The following is a 25,512-nucleotide window of genomic DNA, read 5'->3' as shown; positions in this document are numbered from 1 at the left end:
CAGAATTGGCGGGAGACGCCTCCTTTCAGGAACATGTGCATTCTAGTCTCTCGCTAAGAGTGTCTTTGGGAATTCCAGTTAGCCTTCTTTTCCATCTCTACACAGGGATGGTGAGTCATTGGCCTATACCACGAAGAAAAAAGCTGATCTTTTAGGTTATTTTTCGCGTCTAACTCACTCTGAATAGGCGAGGAAAGTCACCACCAAAAATCCCGCGATGTGATATGACAATGCCAGAGGTTAAATCAAGGTGCTGTTCGTAAAGCACTTCTTTCCTAGATTCCTGGATATTCATCAGTCGAATAGACCCGATGGCATCCCTCTGATCGTGCTACGGACATGAGCTCCCGAATTGGCACCAGTTTTAACGCATCTTTTCTGGCAATTCTACGCACTAATCGTCGTCCCCAACTTCTGGAAGACTGTTTTGATGCACCCGATTGTGAGGTTTCGTCAATTCTGGTGTTCAACAAGGCTGCGTATTATTACTTACTCTGTTTCTTCTGCATATCAATAACTTGTTTCAAATCAACAACATTCACTGCTATACAGACAATAGTACCGTAGACACCTTATACATCAGTCGGGGTAATATTTCTCGGGAATACGTTGACAAAAGTCGAAACAAACTTCTGTCTGAATCGAATCTTTAATAAACAAAGTCTCGGACTAGTGCCGGTTAAACCTAGTCCAATGATTTTTCCGAACCAATAAGACTTATATAATATATATAATTATAGGTAATAAGATAAAATTTTAGGAACCTTAGAGAAAAGAGTGTACACATTTCTTAAAGGTCAGGAAAAATATATTAGTGAGTTTAAAAAAGTTCATTATTATTATTCTCTATTTGATGCCAATAGAAAGACGCATTTATATATTTTAATTTTTATTACCCCTTAAGGTACAGAAATTAAAAATATATTAAATTATTTTGACATCAACTGTCATCTGTCAAATTTGTTTTGATTGTTAATGCTATGAGCAATAATATTATAAATTAGTACTTGAAACTAACAATTTATTAAATAATAAATGTTTTTGTCTATTTATCTAATTTAACGGAATTTTTATTTACTCTTTTAAATAAGATCAAATATGGAAGAATCGTCTGTTTCTTCTGGCCTGAAGGAGGAAAGTAACAATGAAGTTGATCCTATCGTAGATATTATTGATTATTTGGTAAGATGCGCAAATGTTTTTTTTAAAAACGCTAGCGTTAATAATCCCGAAGTACGAAATAATGATAAAATTCAATATGCATGCGAATTTTATAAGCAATCGCCGACTAAATTTCTGTTGCAATTCGGCAAATATCTCTGTGCAAATCATTTACAATATTTTGAAAAACAGCACCTGGATAATAAAAGTTATCAAAAATGTTTAGCTGAATTAAAATTATATCATTCAAATGAATCTAGAAACAAGAGAGTCAGAAATAGACGATACAAGGCCATGCAAAAATTACAAGAGGATACAGATTATTTTACTGAAAAACAAATGATGTATCGTAATCCTCTCTTATATGACCAATTAATAGGACAGTACTTAACTGACGATGAAATAAGAGAGAGAGATGCTGTTGGCCCAGAGAATCTTACTTTGTTAAGTATGATTCTAGACACAGTTGAAAGAAATGAAATGAGGCAGACTAAGTATGAACAGATGCTAAATGAGGATGGAGGCTCATCTGAAGACACAGTAGAGGACTCATCTGGAGGCATATCCCCTCAAAGTAATAGTAAGAGGAATGGGGCATGCAAAGAAAAACAGTGGGGGAGTTTTGATGTCCCAGATACTGAAGTTCCCCATGTACCTGATAAACGAAAACCAACAATGATAAATGCAAATGAAAGAAACCTTTTGAGAGAAGAATTTATACATGAAATGTATACTAGTTTTATTGAAGGCAGAGACATCAATTTCGATTATAACTCTGTTGATAATGACGAGGAATATGATGATTTACAGCAAATTTCGCAAGATGCAGAAGATAAATATTTTGATTCTGAGGAAAATGATGCAAGAACATTAGAAGAACATATGACACTTATTGAAGAATATGGAAGAAAGAAATCAGTTGAATCTAGTGACAGTAATACAGATCCCTTGGATGTGTATATGCAACATATTTCATATAAACTTTAAAAAGTTCAATTTTGTTTGAATTTTCTCTATAGGTAATTTGGAATATACATAATCTTTTTGTTTTATGTTTATTTTTTAAGAAATAGTGTCAAATAGTGAACAAGTCAAAATATACTATACTAAAAGTAATACAAGGTATATTCATTGATTCGTTTACTTCTATAATATATTTTTTATTCAAAATGCAATGACCTAAAAAAAAATATTCTAGCTGTGGGAACTGTTATTAGGGTTCAACATATATTAATGTTTTTTTTTATTTGAAAACCTTAATGTTTCTTGCATAAGTATTTATTTTCAAACTCTTCTGACCAGAAATATCAGAGTTAAATATTAAATATAACTTTTAAATCAATTAAAAGAAAATAATAATCTTGGGATAATCTTAAAGTTGGGATTATAAATTCTACTAAAATTTACTTGGAATAAAATAGAGTCTGACATTGGTAATAACCCTAACCATTTTCAAGTCATTTGCAAAATGTAATATGTATATTGAAATGACAAAACTCCGGACAAGAATACCCTGATGTGCAACCAATAAAACCCTGATGTTTTAGTTTAGTAATAATGACTATAACAGAGGTTTTTAAAAAAATCTTTCTAAATTCCATCTACTTATATATTCCTGTCCAGTCTCCACAATATTTATATCAAAAACTCATCAACATTAATAACCAGGTTTATGGTGTGGTATAAAAAAGATTTCATGTGACAATTTCTGTGAGGATACAATATTCATGAATCAGTTATTTTAGACTGAATACAAAACTATTGGTCGCCCTTAAATCTCTTTTATTTTCGTGTTTAAAGATTTCAACAAAAGATAAAATCTATACAGAGAAGTTTTATATTATCGACACAAGTTATTTACTGTGATTTCTTTTTGTTTTTATATAATTATTTTTATTACTAAACTTTACTTTAAACAAACGCGTTATTAACTTAACTCATTTTAATTTATGAGAATGAGAAAGTTAATTTCTACCGGCATCTGATTTGTAGATTCAGAATGGTTTCGCTGGTATCGATTGTTACCGATATTGTAGGCTAGGTCGGTTTTTGTAGTATATTCGTATTTTAGATTCATTTTTAATATATCGGCATCATGTTTAATCTTTTCATGATTATAATATATATATATATATTTAAGGATACTGCTGAATACTAAGCGCGTTTTAATTAAAAAATATGAATGATTAAAAAAATAATTTTACCATCTCTAATTGCAAACGATGATTTATAAAAAACTTCGTGGAAGTATTTGCAATTGTCATTTTTTAGTTTGTGTACATAATTACAGTGTAATTTTCCTGTTTTTTAAGCCTTTCATGCAAGAATTTTATACATATTGTTACGTTTCTGTTTTAGATAAGTCGAAAAATAGGTTTTATTGACTTTTATATACAATTCATATGTACTATTAATGAATACGCGATTTGATAATATAATTTACTACTAAAAATGTTTTCCTGATTGACAACTACGTAACGACCGATCTTGCTGTTACTTCACTATAATTATTTATTATTGACTTTGATTAAGTAGGTACGTCTACTTATTCTTTGAATATCATCTATCAGAGTTAACCATTACGGGGATCTGAACTTAGTATTTTGTTATTCTCAACCAGCGATCTCTAAAGTTGGGTTGTTAATTTGTAATTATTTGAGTTCCATATAATAAAAAAGAATTTGATGATTGTTCCATTATCATAAAATTCTAAGAAGGTGAAATCTCTAATTGTCATTATCGGCTCATTTATGATCTGGTAGCTAGCTTACCTATATTATAAGATATTTGATACTTTCAAAAAGGGGGACAGGCTTGCAAAATTATCGTTCCATATGCCTGCTACGACTGTGGCAAACTCTTAGCTAGAGCCAAACGGTAGGAGAACCTAGAGGAAGGTGCAGTAGTATTATGTTCCACCCGAATCATATAGTAGTGCAAGCAATAGAAAGCATGTTGCTGTCCGTATAGTATATACGAAGCTAGCACATAAAACGTAGGACTTTTTTAGGTGAGATCCGACAACCCACGAGTGAATCACAGTGTGAAGTATACAGCGGTCAGCGAATACTTATGAAATAAATAGGTCACACGATATGAGGGTGAAATATTCCACTTTTCTCTCAATTTCCAATGCCCTGCCACTTGCGAGCTTACGAACTTGATATTTCTAAGTTATTCGCAGCGTCCGCTTGTGTTTCCACATTTTGAATGCTTCGAAAAGCTGCGTGAAAACATGCCTGAAAACTAAATATATAAATTGTTGGTTTATTAGTTATCAAATTTTATTATGGAGTTTTTTTTTTATCTATATCTATACTCCTATATAAATCTGTAGAGTACAGACTCACTGTACACTCAATTTATTTGTCGAATTTCATCATAAGTATTCGTTTTATATCTATTCCGTCTCTGTATGTCCCGCTATAACTCAAGAGCAGTTGAACCGATCGTTATAAAAATTGGTATACATTAAGAACATGCGCAATCCCGCGCAAATGATAGTCTATATATAATGCCGATAAACCTCATAGAAGCTATAACAAAAATTTATATAAGAAATAGGGGTTGATAGTTTGTATAGCAGTCCGTGATTTTTTAAGTTAGAAACATGAAACTTTATTTTTGGGATACTCATTAAAAATGGGGAGAGACATATTTAAGCGTTTCTGGATATTCTTCCTATAAGGGTGTGAAATAAGGGTTGAAAATTTGTATGGAATTCCGTCATTTTTTAAGTTAGAAAAATGTTACTGAGGAATTTAAGACCTAAAAGAATATCTTTGATACCATCAGAATATCCCTTTAAGTTCAAGACGTACAGTTCGCGCTTAAACTCTGCTTCGTCATGACAATTAATAAAGCAAAAGTTCAAATATTTAAAATGGCCGGTGTAGACCTAAGAGAAGACTTTTTTTCGCATGGACAGTTTTAAATAGCCTGTTTAAGAACGAGCTCTACGAGCAGTCTGGTGGATCTAGCCCACGAAAGTCGAACCACAAATGTGGTATACAAAGAGGTCTTAAATTAATAATAATTTATTAATATTTTAAATTATTCTGTAGATTATATAATCAATTTCCACGCGAGCAAAGCTAAAGGCAACACCTCGTTTTATTATAAATATTTTCAAATAATGGTTTTTTATACAAGTTGTTTATATTCACTGTATTAATTACTCAATTAACACTGACTCGTTGATCTAGTGGATACATATAAGGCCAAAGATCCCGAGATTATAGGTACAACCAAAAATAATTCTAGCCCAGAAGTTAGAAGTGGGTACTCTCCCGTGCTTTGGAAAGCACGTAAGGCCTGCGCCTGAACTCTTTCCAGTCGTATCAGATTTGCAGTTCCATCGGAAAATTAGTTTCGTCTATCTAATCAAAGACATAGACAATTGAAAATGATATGAAGACATAGATAATTTTACTAATTGGATATAAACCTAACATTCTGATGTAGATTATACAATATAATTTGAAAATGACTTGGCCTGACAACTAATAAAAACCAATAAAGACAAAATTATAGTGCATGATTACTATTAGTTTATGATTGGTTAGTTATACGTATTACATACTGCCTCGGTTATTTCTTGTAAATAATAATTTAATAATAAACAATAGATTATTACATAACATAGCACATAATAAATGCGCTCATCGATATTTTATGCAATGATGAATATCGGTATGGATCATTACACCATTAGCACGATTACGGTGGTATGGTATACCAATATCATTTCTCTTACATCATATTTATCATAAGAAAGTTCCTGGTTATGGTCTTGCGTGCGTATAAGGTTTTGAGAGTGTACTTAATGTATTTCTATATAAAAATAAAAAGTGTATGCACTCACGGTAAAAGTGAAACTAAAAAAGCATAACGATTCTAAAAAAATCTCTTTAAAATATATATAAAATAAAGTTCTAATTTATAGTAGTTTTATATAATATTATTATACTTAATCGATTAAAAATGTGGGTCTAAAAACCAAACAAAGACTCTAATAAATGTACCTTTTCATAATGAAACTAACTACAAAATTAAATTCTTCACATATAATACTAACATCATGTAGGTACTACTGAGAAAGCTGTTTTTATACACTACAGGCTCGGGGTCTTGACAATAGTATTGTGGGCTATGGCGAGACCTTGCGCCTTTCGTCCCTTGCCGTGCTTTATGATCGCCGGCAGACGCGTAGCAGACGCCGTACGGAAAACGCGACTCGAGCTCTATGTGTTGTGACATCCTTTAAACCTTGATCAGTGTTTCATAAAACAAGTGGTGCACATGGTTTACCTTCAAAATGTTTGTGGTAAGATATATTATTTTATTTCGAAGATGTATTTACTTGTAAAAGCTATATTATTATTTTACACAATAGTTAATAAGTATTGATAAAATTGTGATATTTACAGATATATAATAGATACATACTTATATTTTATTTTATAAAAAATATATAAGCAGTCATTCGCTTTTTCATAAGAAATATTTACAAAGCTTTATTATTTATTTTTGGCAAAACTACGAAATATTTAATAAAAGCATTCAATTATAACTTATCAAAGTCTACAATTCAGGTTAAAAAATTATGCAATATCTATTAAAAAGATTATTAAATATATTTTTTAATATTAGAACTTGTAGTTAAGGTAACACAAATGTTAATACTTATATTAAATAATTGTGTACTTTTAATAGTTATTTAGTCAATAAAAAATTGGACGTAATATAACAATATTTAAATATTTTTTATTCATTACTTAAATTCGACAAATTAGTCGCTTAATTACAGTAAAAATTTGCAGTAGTCATGTTAGTTTTTATAGTGTGTCGATCATTGGAAAGTAGGAATGTATATTTAATGCTATCTCTCTCAACTTTATATCAAATATTATATTAATATAAAGAGCAAAATATTATGTTATTTTAAATAGTATTTAACGTTAGCTATTTCGAAAAGTGAAGAATATTATAAATCCTGCTCAAGTTTAGCCTTAATGCTCAAGGATGCGTGCCTACAAGTAAAAAAAGGACTCTAATGGTGTAAATTTTGTGTTCGATTCGTTTCGAATTTCGAACTAAAAACGACATCGATATGAGATCTGGATGAGCGGTAAAACAGTTTTTTCTAGTGTCTTTTCGAGGTGTAGTGCATTTGTGTATTCATAATAATTTATTAATATTTTTGTACATAGTAAGCATTCCTCGTGACGCAAGCTCCACTATCAGTTTATCGGTTTTGTTATAATTTGAACTCGACTTTTGGTGAATGTTTTAGTTGAGCAAAAGTTCTGTGAATTGTTATTTCCGGTTTATATTTCTTCAAACGTAGTTTTATCTGTTACAATGTTAAATGGTAAATATTTTGACGCTAATTTTAAATAAATATTTGATACATACAATCTTATAATTGACTATATTGATGTTAAAATATAGTAATTACAACACTGGCTGTGTATACATATATATTCTATTATATCTTAGGTACATTACTTTTATATAATGTGATTAATTATTTAAAATTTGATAATCCTAATTTTGTACAACGTGTTTGATTGTTAATACCTTACTCTCCGGTAATAGGTTGGCCTCATAATAATTTATTATAACATAATCATATCATTAAAGGTCCAGTACCTAAGCATACATTGTATTTTAGTGAATACTTTTCTATATAATAAATGGAGAAAAAGGTTCCCAAATTCATTAGGCATTTTGTAATATCAATTGCAAACGCTCGTGCACGACATGTCTCAATTCAATTAAAATCTTCACTTTTTGGCGCTTTCTACGAGATCTAGTGAATCGTCATCGTTTACTAAAAATAATAGGTACGTTAGTAAAATGAAATAACTATTATGTTCACGCTTGCATATATCATAATTACCGCGTCGTATGTAGATTACATTCGAAATAAGAGTAGGCAGTGTAACGTAATACATGTTAGTACTAACTTTCCAATTAGAAAAATAAATAGCATAAACTTTAACTTTTATCTCTATTTCAAATAAGCTCGTAATTGGTAAAATATATTACTATGCATACTTTGTAAAATCATTCATCTAATTCTAAACAATATATTGTTGTGACGACATGATTATAAGATCTAGGGAAATCGTATAAATAATGGTGTCGGCGCAACAGACATTGTCGCGTGGGCATATCTTTACCTTGGGAGTGCGACTGGTCATCGACACATAAAACATGTGAAAGTGTTAATATTTTTTCCTTCACCCACACGAACAGTTCTAGTGCAAACAAAGAACTAATATAAATAAATTAGGATGCTCTTTCCGGTGTCTAATTTAGATATTTTTATCTAAGTAAGGCATTTCAGGTAGTCTATTTTCTACGTAGGTATTAAAACTACATTGACTTACTACAGTTTACAAAACTTAAGTCATATAAGCAAATTTACAGAGTAAATTTACATTTTTATTTTAATAAGTTCAATTTAATCATCCTCGCTACCTTACGTCGTCAGCGAGAACGAGCGTGGGTGTCAAATCGCCTGTGGCGCCAGTCCGTCTGAAGAATGGTTCCCACGCTCCTCTCAGAGGTAACCCTCACTATAGCGTATACGTACGTATCAATTTAAAAATCAATAAATAGATGACTCAAAACTTTCACAAAAAATATATCGGTGTAAGCTTTTGTGGAATTGAGTGGATAATTAATTTATTACGTACGAAACCAGTTATACTCTGTCAGACAGATAGTCTTCAAAGAATCGAGATTTTAACCTTAATTGGAATTTTCGTTATATGAGCATTCAATTATTTATAAAAAAATCTTTAGTGATAGACAATAGGTAAGTTCATATTATTGGTGGATCTGACGAAGTATTTCGTTGACATACCGTGTATTTGTGACGATAACTTTTTAAGATTGGGTGGATCTGAGGAAGATAAACATTACCAAATTGTTATTGATAAACATGTACAGGTTATGCACGTTTTAGATAACATACGAACTGCGTATCGAAGTCGTGTTGCGATTTGCGCACCTTTATTCAGTTTTCCGTAGCAATCTATACACTCACGATTTTAAAATAGGTTTTCCTGCAAACAATGAATAAAGGCATTTTTTTGTAGTTTCGTTTCGTATATATTATTTAAGAATTGTATTTCTCATAACAAGCTCTTGCATATTATGGCACCTAAACAAAAAAAAAAAACTTTTATTTTTGTTACTTATTTGTTGTGCCTTTGATTTACTCTGTTTAATTGTCAAATAACAGTAGATTCGGAGGAAATAAACGACAGACTGGTACACAAACAAGAGGTTCGTTGGTCGAATCGGGGTTCCGTATTTCATGGGATTTAAAATCGTATCGAAACCACAATTTACTTACTCTTATTCCCAATATCTACATAAGTAAGGATGCGATATATTAAACGTTAATATATATATTTTTAAAGCTATTTATAATACGGACTTTGAGGAATAGCTTAGTTAGTAAAATAATAATAAGGGGCCTCCACTCTTTTGTTGCCCCAGAACAGCCAGATCTGTAAACCTGGGCCTGCCTGCCTACTTTTTAGTCTAAAAATTCAAGTGTACGTGAGTGTGTAAAATATTCTTTATTCAAGTAACAAAGTTCTTATCAGCACTATTGAAATTTAAAACTACCAAAAATAAAACAAAAACCGGACCGGAGGAGAACACGCAACAAACCTAGTCATACCTAAGTCTTTTTCACCGTTACCTACACTTTTTAATTAATTACAATTAAATTATTATTTGTCCTGCATGAAAATAAACGAATAATACCCATAAATTAATACTAACTATAATATCTGATGTGTGTGTGTGTATCTACTCAGACGAGCTTGCACAAAGTCCTACCACCAAGAATGTAATTACATCTTTGTTTCTTAGTTTCCATATATTTTTTTAATTACATGGTATGTATATTTATATATCTATAATTATATTTTGGTACTTTTCAATTAAGTGAATGATCTTCGTTTAAGTTATAAATAGTTTATAGTAACCGTCAATCACATAAAACAACTAGCTGAACCCGCAGCTTTACGTAATACCTTTACGAAATGTATAAAACATAAACTTCCAAACCCCGTTTTACCCCCTTTGAAGTGGAGTTTCATAATATCTGTTCTTAGCGTATGTAATGTAGGTAACTTTGTAGGTGTTATAGTTTTTGAGATTTCGTGATTAATCAGAGAGTGGGATTTCGCTTTTATATGTATAGATTGTGTACATTTTAAAAACTCGATCGAGCAATATAATTACAAAGTATTCTTAATTTATTTTAATTATATCAGCTATTGTTTAGTATATTATATTAAATCCAGGTCATAATAAACTCGATTGCTTGAATGAAACTGATACGTCTAGCAAGAAATACTAACATTTGTATGGTAAATTGATACATCCATTCTTAATGTTTTCACCTGAGTACGTGAGCAGTACACATGATCAGCTCAATCGTCCGCTAATAAAACTAGGGGATCGGGTTAACCACAATTCCTTATGAAATTAGAAATTGAAAGTTACTGTCAGGGTCGTGTAAATGTTTAATGAACGTGTTGAATAAATCGCAAACACTTAGCGAGACCAATTAGTTATACTTACAAGCCTTAAGTACCTAGGTACTTTAGAATGTACACATTCGGAACTGTATACTGAATGATTAGCAAACAAGTATGTTATTATAGATATACATTTATATCTTGTTGAAAATTTATATTACAAACGTTTATTGAATCTACTTTATTTTAATATGTTTTTGATACCAATTTTTTTTCTGTATTTGTTTTCAGAAATTCTTAGTTATATTAAGCACTTTTAAGCCTATGCTTATTTATAGATTATGGAGGGAAATGTTTATATATAATAAATAATTTTCTACTAATTATAAACACAAACTATCTACAATTGGATCTAGTGTTGCAATAACAGAAAAAAAGAGATTTTCTTCTTAATTAAAAATGAATACAATAAATATTATGTAATATATATAATTGCTATTACATAATGATGAAGACGCATTGATAGTATTCTCATTGGGTGTAGAACATTAAATTATTTAAAATAGCTAGACTTCATTACAAAAGAGTGAAAGGACGATTTGTAGAAGACAAATTAGATGCTAAACGAATACCCCTATTCCTGTCATGTAACCTAACGTTAGTGATGCGGTGCACGCGCGGCTTTCACTGCGGCCGCGTCAAATGTATCCTGGTAATCTGCGTTCCAGTCGCATTCCTCGTAATTTCCACTAGCAAACTTATTTACCTAATTAATAACACAAAACATAGGCGTATACTCATACACGTAATAAGTTTATAAATGTAATATTCATATTGAACGTTAATTTTAATGAAAAAATATTAACTTAAGAAATGCATCGAAAATTATTTGAAAAAAATAACTCACTAACTGTACACCTCAAACACGAAGCGGCATGGTAGTGCTCTTTTATTGGTCGAGGGTAGAAATCACGATTCACCCGTTTTTGAAAGTATATATTACTAAGTCTATCCTGATCGATTTCGTCCACAGGCCACAGAGTTAACTCAGTCAAGTGGAGATGTTATAACGCACAAGTGTTTGTATAACGCACTTTTGATTTCTAATAACTCAATTTGGTGGCAATCCGACACATGCGCTACCGATCAGAATATCTAGGCTATCCTAAGGCCGAGAGTCTCTACCAACTTCTGTAAGCCTTTGTAAGGCGATGATTCTATTAAATGCTGGGATTTGATGATAGAGGTGTCAGTTTATAACAGTTGTTAACAGTGTTAAAATATTGAGTCATTGTTTTTAAAGTTTATCCGTACAACCTCTGGGTTGCATACTCCTATTTCATAATAAGGTAACGTAACGAGGTGCGTACATTTCATTGTATACGGATACTAACCGTTCTAAAGTTTTTTATCCTACTAATCATTTGTATCAACTCGCATCAAATTGATCGCCTAGAAGAACACGTGGATCTTCACAGACGATCACGGGATTCGATGTCGCACAAGCGCCACGTTTCCATGTGTTTAATCTACGCTTGAAGTTTTTTACGTATTCGATAGAGGTTGTTAAGAATATATCATATTCGTTAAAAGTTGTAGTAATTGTATAATAGTAAATTGATCTATGTCTCTGATAAGATTTATAGTGTATATAATAATTGTCAGTACGCCAGAAGGCTATAACGTTAGAGTAGGTCCTATGACGGAGGACTCTGCAGTAATAGTTACTACAAAATGTTAATAGTAACTAAACAAGACTAAGAACTCAATAGTGACAATTATACAGGTAAACATTGTGAGGTAAACTCGTATCGGTTGGAACTTTGCAACGTTTGTTTCCACCAGTCCACATTGTAGTGGCGTCGTGGAATAAGTTTCAAATCTTCTGCTCAAGATGTGGCCTTTAACCAGCAGTCGGACATATACATCTATAATTATTGTTGTCTTATAATGATTAAGATGTAATAATTAAAGTTGTGTTCCATGTTATTAAATAATTAATTGTATAAGTTACATTAATTAAAAAAATAACAATAGCTATATTTAGTAAGCAACTAAATTGGCGGTTAATGATGCAAAAAATCACCCTTTGTGTTGGACCCGCTGGTAGTTAACACAATTTTTTAATCATTATAGACGGTAAATACATTTTTCCATAATAAGTGATCGAGGTCACGTATTTCGCATACATAATCAAGGAGGATGGTTATAATATTAAATTAGCCCGTCTTTCTTCCTGCCATGCCGCCTGGTATTTTAACGAGCGCGTTGCATGCCAAAAAAATTGTTGTCAATCCACCATCGCCCTGATTGCATGAAACAGACACAATTTTGTACCTGCCTGTATTTTGTTTTTAATTAAAAAAACCTGCGTTTCATTAATATATGTAGCTAACTAACATTTGTCTGTTACGAAGTACAGTATAAAATATAGCTCATTCTGGTAAATATAAACTCATTGGTCTTCAATCTTTTTAATAAAAATTAACTAAACAAACCATCGCTTCGGCTAAAAAAGCTATTGTAAGGCCTTAAAACTTGCATCCGTAATCAGTATGGTCAGCAAAATGCTAACATTATATATTAATGCTAAGATATTCATAATTAATGCCAATGTTCTAATTAATTTAGAAGTATGAATAATTATGGTTTGGAAGTAAATAAAATAAGTTAATTTAAAGAGAATGTGTGGACACATGGTACAGCTCCAGATTTATCTTTTCAACAAAGAATTTTGGTAAATTGTATGTAATTTATTTTCTGTAAAAAAATCAAGTCAGCTCTTTTTGAACAACAGCAGCATTATATATATTATTATTCCAACAACAAATCATGTAAAAAACTATCCGTCGAATGTGCTATAGAACATATTTGTACGTGATATTTTTTAGCTTAACAATAATATAAGATTATGTTTTTAACGTACCGGATTTAATCTTAATATATTGCTTTTATTTAGATATGTTTATATAAATAAAATTTAGTTATCTTAGTATATAAGTAAATAATCTGTTCGTTTGCATGTAGCCGAACTCCCAAAGGGTCCGACAGATTTCAATGTTTTTTTTTGTGTGTATGTCTCTGGTTGATTTAACCTGGTAGATGGAGCTGCGATCGGGAAATAAATAAATTTATTGTTTTGCTCGGATGGAGTCGAGACAAGCATATATTAATTAGGTGCTTTATTTTTAATTTTCTAGATGCTCTTATTTAGTCATTTTATAAACTTAAACTTCACCAAAATGCGCTATATCTTTCAAGTTTTGTATATATTGGTTTGGCATAACCCAAAAAAACGTCTTCTCATCTAATCATACATAATATATTATACTCATATAATTTTTTATTTTCAGAAAACTCATACAATGTTGCTGAAGATCTTGATTTGGTTCTTAATTGCTGCTAATGCTGAATCTGGCCGTGTTGGGAAACTTTCAAAACATATAACAAACACATCTAGTAAGTACATTACGATTACATATTTTTATATCTAGATTTATTTTGACGAATTTGTTAAATATCTAATTTGTTTACAGATCCGATAGACAATTTAAACGGTATCGCTTCGATATTTTCTCCTCGTATGGACTTTGATCAATGGAAACCACTGACAGGACGTGGTGATCCTTTACGTAATGATCCTACTTATGATTATGAGCCTCCTGTACTCGAAAGAGTTCATTATTGGGCTGACGAAGTTCACGCTCAACCAGAAAAGAACCCGGAAAGAAAATCTGAAGTTTTAGTACTAGGTGTCTCCTCTCGAAAACCGAGTGTTGCGTCTAGACCACTTCCACCCATCAGAAGGGTTCCACGACCACCTTTATTTCCATCTAAATACGAAGACTTCTCTTACAAATTTAGTGACCATTACCCGATGACTATACTTGTACCACCTCCTCCACCTCCTAGTCATCAACCTCCACTCTACGTTGAAGAAAAATTATCAATACCTACGAGTCCACCGATCCTACTTGATGGACTTACAGCGACCAAAGAATCTACTCCAAAACCTGAGATTTTGACGTCGTTTGCCCTTCAGGAATCTAATCTTATTTACCAATCATCTACAACAAAACAAAACTGGTACAATAACTATAATAAAACTACAAATTTACCGATCAATACTGTTAGTAGCGACTACGCAGGATGGGGCCCTACAACACCTTTTGAAGACTTTAATGAAGCTCATAACATTATATCTTACACAGATAATCATAACTATGAATTTACCAAGCAACCTCTTTCTTATTATAAACCAATGTTGTCCGAGGCATCTCCGCCACCACAAACATCATTTCACCCTTCAGATATGCCTACTTTTTTACCAACAGCGTTACCTGTAACGGTCTCAACAGTTGAAAACACGCAAGATACATGGTCGTCTATAGAAACCACGACAGAAACATCTACTGAAACTCAAAATCTTGAATTTGAAACTACTACTGAAAATGTTATGACCCGTTTTTCTCAGTCCACACCAGCACCATTATCAGCACCAAAACCCAATATAATTGATATGTTAGGTTCGATGATATCAATGCCTATGATTACAGATCCTAATAGACCTGAAGATAATTTGTACGCTCATGCATCAGATTCTATACATATTTTTAAAAAGCCACCAATTGAAGATTCTGTTAATTTAGAAATAATGCAGACGATGCAACCTCCTCCACCAATAAAAACTCCTGAAAGTTCTACACCACCTTCAAGACAACAATTTCAGATAAATTCTCATATTTTAAACAGTCTGTTACATGAAAAACCGATAACACATACTCACGACCCTTATTTGCATATGCGTTTCACTACACCAATTACGACTACCTCGAAGACATCTCAAGACATAAAATCTACAACTGAAACACCATCGATACCTACGTATCTTATTATTCAAGGACATTCTAAAGTTAAAACTTATGGATCCAAACCAAAACCAGATAATGGTGCGGCTAAAAATGAAATACCGAACCCTAATGAAACGAATGAAGTTAAACATTTACATCCCCTTAAAGAAAAACACACAAAGATTTCAGAAAAACGAACACTTAGAGAAAGTAGAGCACAAAATTTAAAGTCACTCGTGGATACTGGATTTGGCTCAATAGAAATTCAGGAAGCGGATTTAGGTATAAAATACGATGTGAGTGATGGCAGTGACGTACCAATAGAAATATACAGAAAGGGAATCGTAGATAATGATGAAAATAATTACTCAAGTAAAAGAGAAGAAGAAAAGAGAAATAAAAGGGAAATCGGTCTGAAGCATTTCTTGGATGAAGACTTAGTAAATGTCGTTTATAAATTATTTAACAGTAGAAATGAAATGCTAAACTAATATCACAAAATATAACGAATTATAGTAAATTGGGCTTATCTTGATATGACATCCATAACAAGGAACGGGAGGAAAGAAGGAAGGAACGGGGAAAAGAAGGAAGAATAAATAAACAATTAATGGTCAAAATTACTAAATTCTAAGTGTTTAGTGTCATTGTGTCATGCCAAATATTACTTCTGATTATTAATAAATAATGTAGTTACCTCAAATACATTACGATACGCTTGCACTTCTGAAATTGTGTAACTGAAACCTATGAAAGGAAGCAAAATTTAAATTTGATTAAAAAAAAAAAGAAATCTTCCTTTAATAGATGTAATTATTTATGATATAATTATATTATGTCTGTTTAGTTATAATTAGCTCAAACAATCCGTAATATTTTGGAATAAATCGGGATTATGCTGAGTATACGTTTTATGTTCGGTAATCGGCAAGTTAACTTTTTATGCAAGCTTGCGCTACCAAAAAGTCCTATCGAGTTATTTTTTAGTAAAATTTACGCCGAATAATAAACCGAATATTGGAATTTAGTAAAATATATATTCAGATGATCATTGATTTAGTATGAGAAACATAGACTCCAAAGCTATATTGACATACGAAAAATTTTCTTATGTCAAACTTATGAATTTCTTCTTTGAATTACGCAATTTTCGGGAAAATTTTATTTTAATTTTTTATTAGTTACTCCCACCGCTATGAAGATAACACAATTAGGTGGCTTCTAATTAAATATTTATTTAATAAATAATATAGAAAAAGAAAACAAAGAAACTTCTGATGCGATAGACGACGCCATTTATCGTTATAATAAGATTAAAAATAAAAACAATAACTATTTATTTAAAGAGTTATATTTAGGAAAATATTGGGATTTATATCGAATTAAACAATGTCGACATTGTGTATTAAGTTTTCAGTCTCAAAAATATGATTATAAAATTATATAATGTTTTGGAATACGATAAAAGTATTCGATAAAAGTATAAGGTTTAGATTGACATGTGTCTACAAAAAAGATGTATGCGGCGCAGCGGACGCGGCCCACTAACACACACATTTCTTACCATCCTTTTCGTAGAAAGACACAGGCAACTAAGATAAAGTGAAAGCTGTTTATAAACCTATAAAGTCAACGTTTATTGCAATCCACACTGCTCATAGAAAATCAAGAATAACAAACAGTTCATTACTTCCGTAGTCCCTTTACGAGATTGTAAATGCATACTATGCGCTTGCACCCAGGGCCAGATTTAGAGCTCCGAAGACCCCAAACCCTAATTATTTTGTTAAATAAACTCACTTATGAATACGTGATTATAAGTTTGTCAAAAACATTTAATTTACATTGATCAGCGTTAATTTATTGAAACATTTTAAATAAACTGTTTCGTTTATAAACTACAAGATAAGACATACTACAATGCTTTAAATGCTATTTAATGCTAAATATTAAAAAATAGTTTACTGCTCTGAATTGTGAAATTTAAAAAAAAAGTTCTTTATCTTTAAATCTTTATTCCATATCCTGCCTTAAGTCCGGCCCTGGCGTGCATATATTTAGATAAAAAATAACATGATCTTGTAAACTATTTTGAACAATCATAAAACAAGAGACAAGACAAGAATGACAATAATTTCGTTATTATATTTATAAGGGGTTTTGTGTAAAAATGCTGCATTACACCAATTGGCATTACAAAAACACACTTTATATTCTGCTTCGGGAAGTCTGAAATTAATTAAAAAAATGTACTCGTACTTTAATAAATTTATGGTAAAATAAATAAATTATTTAAAAACTATAACTATATTGTTTTTTTTTATATATATTTGTGGTCGCAAAAACATGTACAGTGTGAACTATATTTTCCCGCACTCATATCCGATGGGGCAGCAAATCTGACAGCATCGGAAAAAGTTCGACATACGTGTAAAAATATTACAATCTTCCAATTATCGGACTGCTTTTCAGTTTCTTTTTCCATAGAAAAAGTTGTAATTTTTTATTACAATGATCTGGTTGAATCCATGACCTTTAGGTATGAAGTCTTATAAGTTAGCCACTAAACCAACAGGGTAGTTAAAATTATCATCAAAGGCGAATAAATATGTGGCTGAATATTCATCTAAGTAATATTTATATAATATTCTTATATTAATCATGTAATACGATTTAGTTTAGCCACATTTTCTATTGGAAATCTTTACTTGGGTAATCTACTTTTATAATTTGCCTAAAATGAAAATTAAGTTTACTAGTCTAGTAATTAATCAAAGACCGACATATTGAAAGACAAAATTACATATTTTAATGGCCAAGAAAATTTATCACGCATACATGAATGACAATCGTACAAAAAATCATTACTTTAACTAAACATTTCGAAAATATGAATCTATACCTTATACCTAACAACATAAACTTTGTTGTATATTGTGTATTGTTCATGTAACAACTTTGCTTACCGTTCGTATCTACAAGTCATAGCTCTCATCGGTGTTGTCATTGCTCTTGGAAAAGGATCGTCCGAGCCGATTTCATAACAACCTCTCTGTACTATCCAGTAATGCTTGGCGCGGGTTGCCCATGATCGCACAAAACACATCGAATTTTCTGAACAAAGAATTTCAGATACTTAATAAGATATTTTTTATTACTGATAACTATTAAATACTTACGCTGCCAGCTTGTATATAAATAATAAAGTTTAATTATTACATTCGTCTACGGGATATATCATAGATCTATATGAACTACAAAGCACAGCTAAAGTTTACTTATTGGTTCAAAACATATCAGATTCTAGATATGGACTGTTTTTATTACACGATCAATAATGGAAACCTTGTATACACATTTAAAAAAAAAACATTTAAAATAAGTGCAGCAACTTTGACATACTTTATTTAGTATTGTACTTACTTATTAATTTTTAGCTATATATATTAAATTTTGTGATCTAGTGTTTAAAAAAAAACGAAACCTCCGGTGCAGTTGATCAGAGAATGGCGGCTGTTATTGAATATAACGGGCGGCTTGGCAAAAGCTCCGCCGCATTGATTCCAGCTGCGATGAGTGGATGAACAGTTGTAACAAAGAAAACAAGATGAAGTATCCACGAAATAAAGCAAAATCAGGAAACTTCGCACGTTGTAAAGAACATTTGTACTCATTTGGAAGTGTGTTTTGTTTTGTCGGAAGAATATAAGCCCAATAATGTAAAAATTGTATAATCCATATAGTGTATATAAAATAACTTTTTAAATTTGAATTTGTCAAAACTTGACAAGTGTCTAAATATAATGAAAATTATCAACTAAATTCTAATTACTATGAATACTTCCTATTCAACTCAGTATACATTTCTCCTTTTGCCTACTTTTATAATAAGTAACAAATGTTTAAAACTTATAGGTTTCAAAAATAAAATTAATTACCACTACACATAATTGTTGAAGAACAACGCAATCGCGCTATTATTTTTATGTCTGTATTAAATAAAGTTCTATACAGAGGATCCTCGCCGTAAATCGTATTGTTGAACGTACCATTGTAACACAACAAACCAAAACTATTTTCAATAAGCAAAAAATTAAGACACAATGAAACAATATATGATTTCATGACCTACTAGATACTTTTTTAAACGAATAATTGAAATTATTATAAATATTCTTCATTTTACAGGTATAGACCAGTGACCGAATAGGTATTATATGTTTAGTTTATTGTGTTAAATATAACAAACCACGTTCACTTCCCCAAACAGCAATAAATCCTAAATCACCTAGACGGAATTTCAGCCACGATATGTATCTCGTGGAATATATGTACAAGCGTGTACGCAAGCGCAAGTACTCATACATCAGGCTATGGGAATACTGAATGCAAGTGCATTGATGGGAATTTATTCCGACAAAACCAAAACTTATTAGGACATTCGATAATCATGCAAACATTAAAAAGCTATATTTTTTATTTGGGATAGCTATTGTTTTGTAACACTATTAGGTTATAGTCTTGTTCACTACTATGTACAGACTCTTACATAGAAAGTAGATAATATAAGTGTCTATGTCCAAATACATAGACTTATTTATTTGCATTTGTTGCATTGCCTCTTTTCAATATCTTTGTAAGCAATTTCTAATACGACTTACCCGCCACCTATTGTTAATTATTGATAATAAAGGAGAAAACATCCAAATGTCACGAACAACACTGTACAATGTTTCAATCAAATGAACAATTCTTATACGCAGAATACTATCATACATGTGTCAGAATAGTGCCATTTTTAAATAATAAGAAACAAATTTTTGTTTTATTTTTTATTTTGAAGTTTTCATAAATTGATAACTATTCACTATCGGTGAGGTAACAATTTTAGTAGAACCATTTTTTTTGAAATCTATACATTCTAAATTCACAATCTAACTGATAAATTCAAGATGCATCCAAATCAAGTCCCTATGTGATCTAACAGCTTCCTTGCCAACTCTCTAGGATATATTTTGTTTTACAATAGTAGCCGCTAAAACTGGATGCATCCGGCTCATGTAATCGCACTACCGTTCGTCTCAACTCATCGCTTTAACACATCTCACAAATAACTGTAATTTTCGAGATCTCTAAGTTTGATTTACTCAGACTTGGCCCCAATAACTAAATATAAATACAATTTTGATATAAACATTGTTCAACAATATACACAATGGATAAAAGCAATAATTCTTATGTATACATGTTAAAGAACGTATATCCAAACGTCTTTTTATTTATTTTTTCTAACACAATATAATGGCAATAGAATACTATTCTAAATAACTTTTGTTAATAATAATAATAAAGCCAGCTCCACACATTAGTACAATTTTTTGTCGACCTTGTAAGTCTTATCTACCGACGGATTAGTAAAAACTATATGCACAGACATGAATATCATACCGTATACCGCCACATTATGTGATGTTGCAGACTCAATTCATAAGAATAGATCAAAATGCATCGTGTTATTATTATACATAGTATTGTATTTTTTTACGAAATAATTAGCAACGCACAAATAAACTAGAATGTGTATTTTTTTAATATAACTTACTTTCTTTTTATATTATTAAATTATAGTTAAGTTTCAGTTTGTAATGATTATTATGTGTATTATAGAAAATGTATAAAAACCAGAAATATATAAATAGACTAACTGAAACTGTTTAAGGACTGTGCAGCATTTATCAATAAATAAAATAAAATAAGTATATCCATACTAAAAGTAATATTATATTTGTTCATTTATGATAAATATCAATCATTGAATATGGAAAAATCATTATGAATTTGGGTAATTGACATCATAAGTGATATTCACAAGCATACAATGAATTGGCAGTGTTAAATGCAAGACTCAAGTAATGGAATTAGGCCAAATGTGTACTGTTTATTATAAAATTGTAATGCTTATTGCATTGTGCAATAGAATATACAAATATAAACAATTCAAGACTATCTTGCTACAAAATACTTGAATGCAAAAAATTGGAAATTGTTAATAAATATTTGTTTGCCTTGCTAAAAAACTATACATGCATAGAGACTATTAAAAGCAGTACCTCAATTACTCATGTAATAATGAAGATTAAATGATCCAGGACTTCAATACAAAGCCTGCAAAGAATTTTAACACTTATGTATATTTATTTTATGTATCTTATCATTTTATCCTTTTCAATATTATATAAGTACTTTTAATTTATAAAATAAAATGACACAAGTATACTAACTATACGTTTAAATCACATAGAATATTACAAATATTCAATGAAAATAGTAAAAGGATTTAGGTAATGACCAATTATTAAATAAATATTTTCAGTCTGTATGAGGATGATCAGAACTCTCATAACAGATTTTAAAACCACAATTAGATACAAACATTCATAATATGTACACAAAACACCTAAAAATTTCTATGCTATAAGCAAAGTCACAATATCAGATGTACTTAAATACTAATTATAATGTTTATCTGTACGGGGAGGCATGTGTTTTAGCATGGAATTTCAGAGCGACGAGTTGGTAACGGCTTAATGCTTTACAACAAGACTGCACACAATTATTTCACAACGAGACTTTAGATTCCAATATAATTAAGTGATACCGACGAAACATTTATAAGTAAATGACTTATACTGAACTATTAACTAAATTCAACTGCAGTTTGTACATTTAGACATGGCTAATGGTTAACATTTATTTATAAACATTTTATATTTTTTGTATGGTGAAGTCTAATTGTGTTGCAAACAAAAAAATAAATTTCTTTAAATATAATATGAAATTTAATGCAAATTTAAAATAAGAAGTATTTTCGAAACATATTAATGTATCATATTTATACAGGATTTTATTCTCGTTGTGTAATTGAAGTGAAACCAAAGTAAGGTCTAACTGACAGTCCAATCAAGTCCCCAACGCTCTGAGACCTTCAATTGTGCAGCTGCAGCATCTTTTAATGAGAACAAGTGAGTCATCTCTTGTTCAGTTTTGGCTAATGCAATTGCCTTTTCGAAAAGCTCCAAAGATCTTCTCAAGTTTCCCCTGGAAAAGTAAATACTTGTTTTTAAAGTCACAATTTAAATACTTTATTCATGATTATTGAATCATATGTATTGTACATTCTATTGTACTGAAGTATTAATTACTGTTTCTTAGTAAAGTTGAGAAATATATTATAAATTAAGAAGAAGAAACTATCATATAATATTTATAGAATTTTTTAAGATATTTTTTTTATGTTATGTAAGTTAATTTTGTACTTTTAAAACCTATTGACACTAAGCAATAGATGGCGTTGATGTCAAATACAGTAAATAAATGTTAATAATTATTTCAATATTATATATATAATATATTTCTATTCATTCACTCATTGTAATCATTGTCTTTCTTGCAAAGAATCTTTTCAAATTACATAATTTTAGTACTTTATACAAATTGATGTTGCATTGATACATATTTATTGACTCGAAGACAACAATGACACAAATATACAACAGATAAAGACATGCTTATTGCTTATCTTGCAAGTAAACAGTGATTACAGTAATTCAAACATAATTATAACCTAATTTTACAATCATATTTTTTAAATATATTAATTTAAATAACCTAAAATCTTTCATTTAAAGAAATATAGTAAAATTTACTATATTTCTTTAAATAAAGATATTAGGATCTAAAAATAACTTTTTTGAATATATTTTTAGGTGAGAAAAGCGAACTGTACTGTTAGTGTTATGTAATTGTATTTTGGTTCTAAGTTATTGTTAGAGAACCAATGACATCATTCATGATTTGTAAAGATATAACTACTTTTGTATTGATTGAGGCCATACAAGATAAAGTCATCATGTAATTGATAGCCGAAAGAAATATCATAATGTGATAACCTTTATCTTATTACCTCAACCAAAATCTCAAGGTTAAAAGAATCTCACATTTTTTTTAAAACAATGTACAAAAAATATCAAATAGATATGTATATTTCAAGATATCTTACCTTTGAACTTCAATTGTGCCCAGTGTCTCATAAGCAAAGTCACATTTGTCATCAATTTCAATTGCTTTATTAATTAACTTGACAGCTTTATCAAAATCTGTGCTTTTTTGTAATTGTACAAGACCTTTGTGAACATAAAGTGTGGCATTATTAGGGTCAACCGCCAGTGCAGATTCAAATAGAGCTTCTGCACGACCCCATTCTTGTTGATCTGACAACACTTGAGCATATAAAATGTACACCTCAGCACATCTTGGGAATCTTTCGAGTGCTTTTTCAAAATCAGCTCTCACTTGAGTCAAGGCTCCAATGTTTTTGTGCAACTGCGCATGTCTGTAATCGGCATAACACTTCTGAATATAAGCAATAGAGAAATCAGGGTTCAGTTCCACTGCCTTAGCAAACTCTGCAGTTGCCTCATCCATTCTTTCTAAGAGAAGATATACTTGACCACGATGGTGATATATATCCGAGTTATTGGGATCTAATTTTGCTGCATTTGCAAAGTCTTCCAAGCAACGCTCTGTATTTTCCAATTGTGTAAATAGAGATGCACGTTTAATGAGGGCATTAACTTTAACTTTTAGTGATGCATCACTATCAATAACTTTGGCAAGATCAGCCTGAGCTTCATCATGTCTACCAAGCAGAAGGTAAAATGTTGCTCGTAAAAGCAATGCCTCATATGTGTACTTCCCATCTGATTCCAGTTCCTCAGTACAAGCTGCTACCACTGATTCGTAATCCTGACCATCAAGAGCATGCCTTGCCTTTGCAAAGCCATTCAATGCACTGTCATCTAAATTAATTTTGCAGATAGGGTCTTCAGAGAAAGCAGAAAAGTATGTTTTAATGAAATGTTTGGATGGCATGACTGGTCGTCTTTTAGCAAGCGCTTCCCGAGCATGTTGTCTGCCAAGAGCTTTAAGTATACGGTCAGCATTAACCAGAGAACTCTGTACTTGGAATTTTTCCAATATACAAGCAGATGTTACGTCTTCTAATGCAAGCACAAGATCGCCACTCTTCTCAGCCGCTCGTGATCGTCTAAGAAAGGCTTTGACATATTTTTCGTTAAGTTTAAGTGCAAAGGTACAATCTTCTTTGACCTGTTCCCACATTTCTCGTTTTTCATAGCAAGCAGAACGATTTTGATAGAAAGTAGCTAAATCAACGGGGCGGTCGGGAGGACAAGCCTCGATAGCTTCGTTATAAAGAGCAATAGCTTTATCGTATTCACCTGCATGAAAAGCTCGATTTCCGGCTCCCTTCAACTTCATTGCACGGTCAATAGCACTTTCTGTAGCTTTTGCATTGTCTTCATTATCTAACGAAATAGTTGTCTTTGCTTTTAACTCGGCAATTTTCTTCTTCTCGGGATCTTCTAATCTATTTCTTAGATAAAGGTAACCTAAACCGATAGCTAAAGGAGCCCCAAGTAGAATGGCCAGTTGCCACTTAGGGAAAGGAGTACTACCCGTCGACGCCATCCTCTTAATCGAATCCTTTTATTAAGGATTCACCATTTATTACTTTTCCGAAATATTAAATGACTATTGAACACTATGATTTTACTAAGCTCCTTCCTAGTTTCTATTTTATAACCTTTTTATTGAAGCTCTGACATTAACATTTAACAGTAGATAAAAAACAATCGAAATTCCGATAAGACATATGAGATTACACACTATCAATATATGTACTTTAATTATTTTTACTGTATGTTTTAAAAGAGAAAAAAAAAGTCGAGCATTCCTTAAAAATAAACTAGGAATTAGTCATTGAACGAAAAAGTTTATAAAGCTTGATAAAAAAAACTATTGACCAGTAATGTAATATGTATAAGTAAAAACATAAATTGTGTTAATGTGTGTATTACAGAAATACAAGATACTTGTTAATTAAGTTTTCATTAATTGCATCTGTGGAT

At 31.0% G+C, this 25,512-nt stretch overlaps 3 protein-coding genes across 3 annotated transcripts; 2 read left to right on the top strand and 1 right to left on the bottom strand.

Moving 5' to 3' along the window:
• Positions 1-983: 983 nt before the first annotated feature.
• LOC113391973 (coiled-coil domain-containing protein 97) lies at positions 984-2,276 on the top strand. Its single transcript, XM_026628140.2, has one exon. It carries the CDS (start codon positions 1,099-1,101, stop codon positions 2,146-2,148), a length of 1,050 nt encoding a protein of 349 aa, XP_026483925.2. The 5' UTR covers positions 984-1,098; the 3' UTR covers positions 2,149-2,276.
• Positions 2,277-6,339: 4,063 nt separating this feature from the next.
• LOC113392988 (uncharacterized) lies at positions 6,340-16,275 on the top strand. Its single transcript, XM_026629673.2, has 3 exons — positions 6,340-6,487; positions 14,027-14,132; positions 14,210-16,275. The coding sequence occupies exons 1-3, from the start codon at positions 6,479-6,481 to the stop codon at positions 16,012-16,014; spliced, it is 1,920 nt and encodes a 639-aa protein (XP_026485458.2). The 5' UTR covers positions 6,340-6,478; the 3' UTR covers positions 16,015-16,275.
• A 5,197-nt stretch (positions 16,276-21,472) lies between these two features.
• Positions 21,473-25,223, bottom strand: LOC113392996 (mitochondrial import receptor subunit TOM70). The gene is made up of 2 exons (XM_026629682.2): positions 23,583-25,223; positions 21,473-22,621 (listed from the first exon to the last, which is right to left on the bottom strand). The coding sequence occupies exons 1-2, from the start codon at positions 25,070-25,072 to the stop codon at positions 22,468-22,470; spliced, it is 1,644 nt and encodes a 547-aa protein (XP_026485467.1). The 5' UTR covers positions 25,073-25,223; the 3' UTR covers positions 21,473-22,467.
• Between the last annotated feature and the right edge of the window lie 289 nt (positions 25,224-25,512).

This window comes from Vanessa tameamea, chromosome 10 (assembly GCF_037043105.1).
Source record: "Vanessa tameamea isolate UH-Manoa-2023 chromosome 10, ilVanTame1 primary haplotype, whole genome shotgun sequence".
In the NCBI taxonomy this organism is placed as follows: Eukaryota; Metazoa; Arthropoda; class Insecta; order Lepidoptera; family Nymphalidae; genus Vanessa; species Vanessa tameamea.
This window is presented reverse-complemented; position numbering and strand designations above follow the sequence as displayed.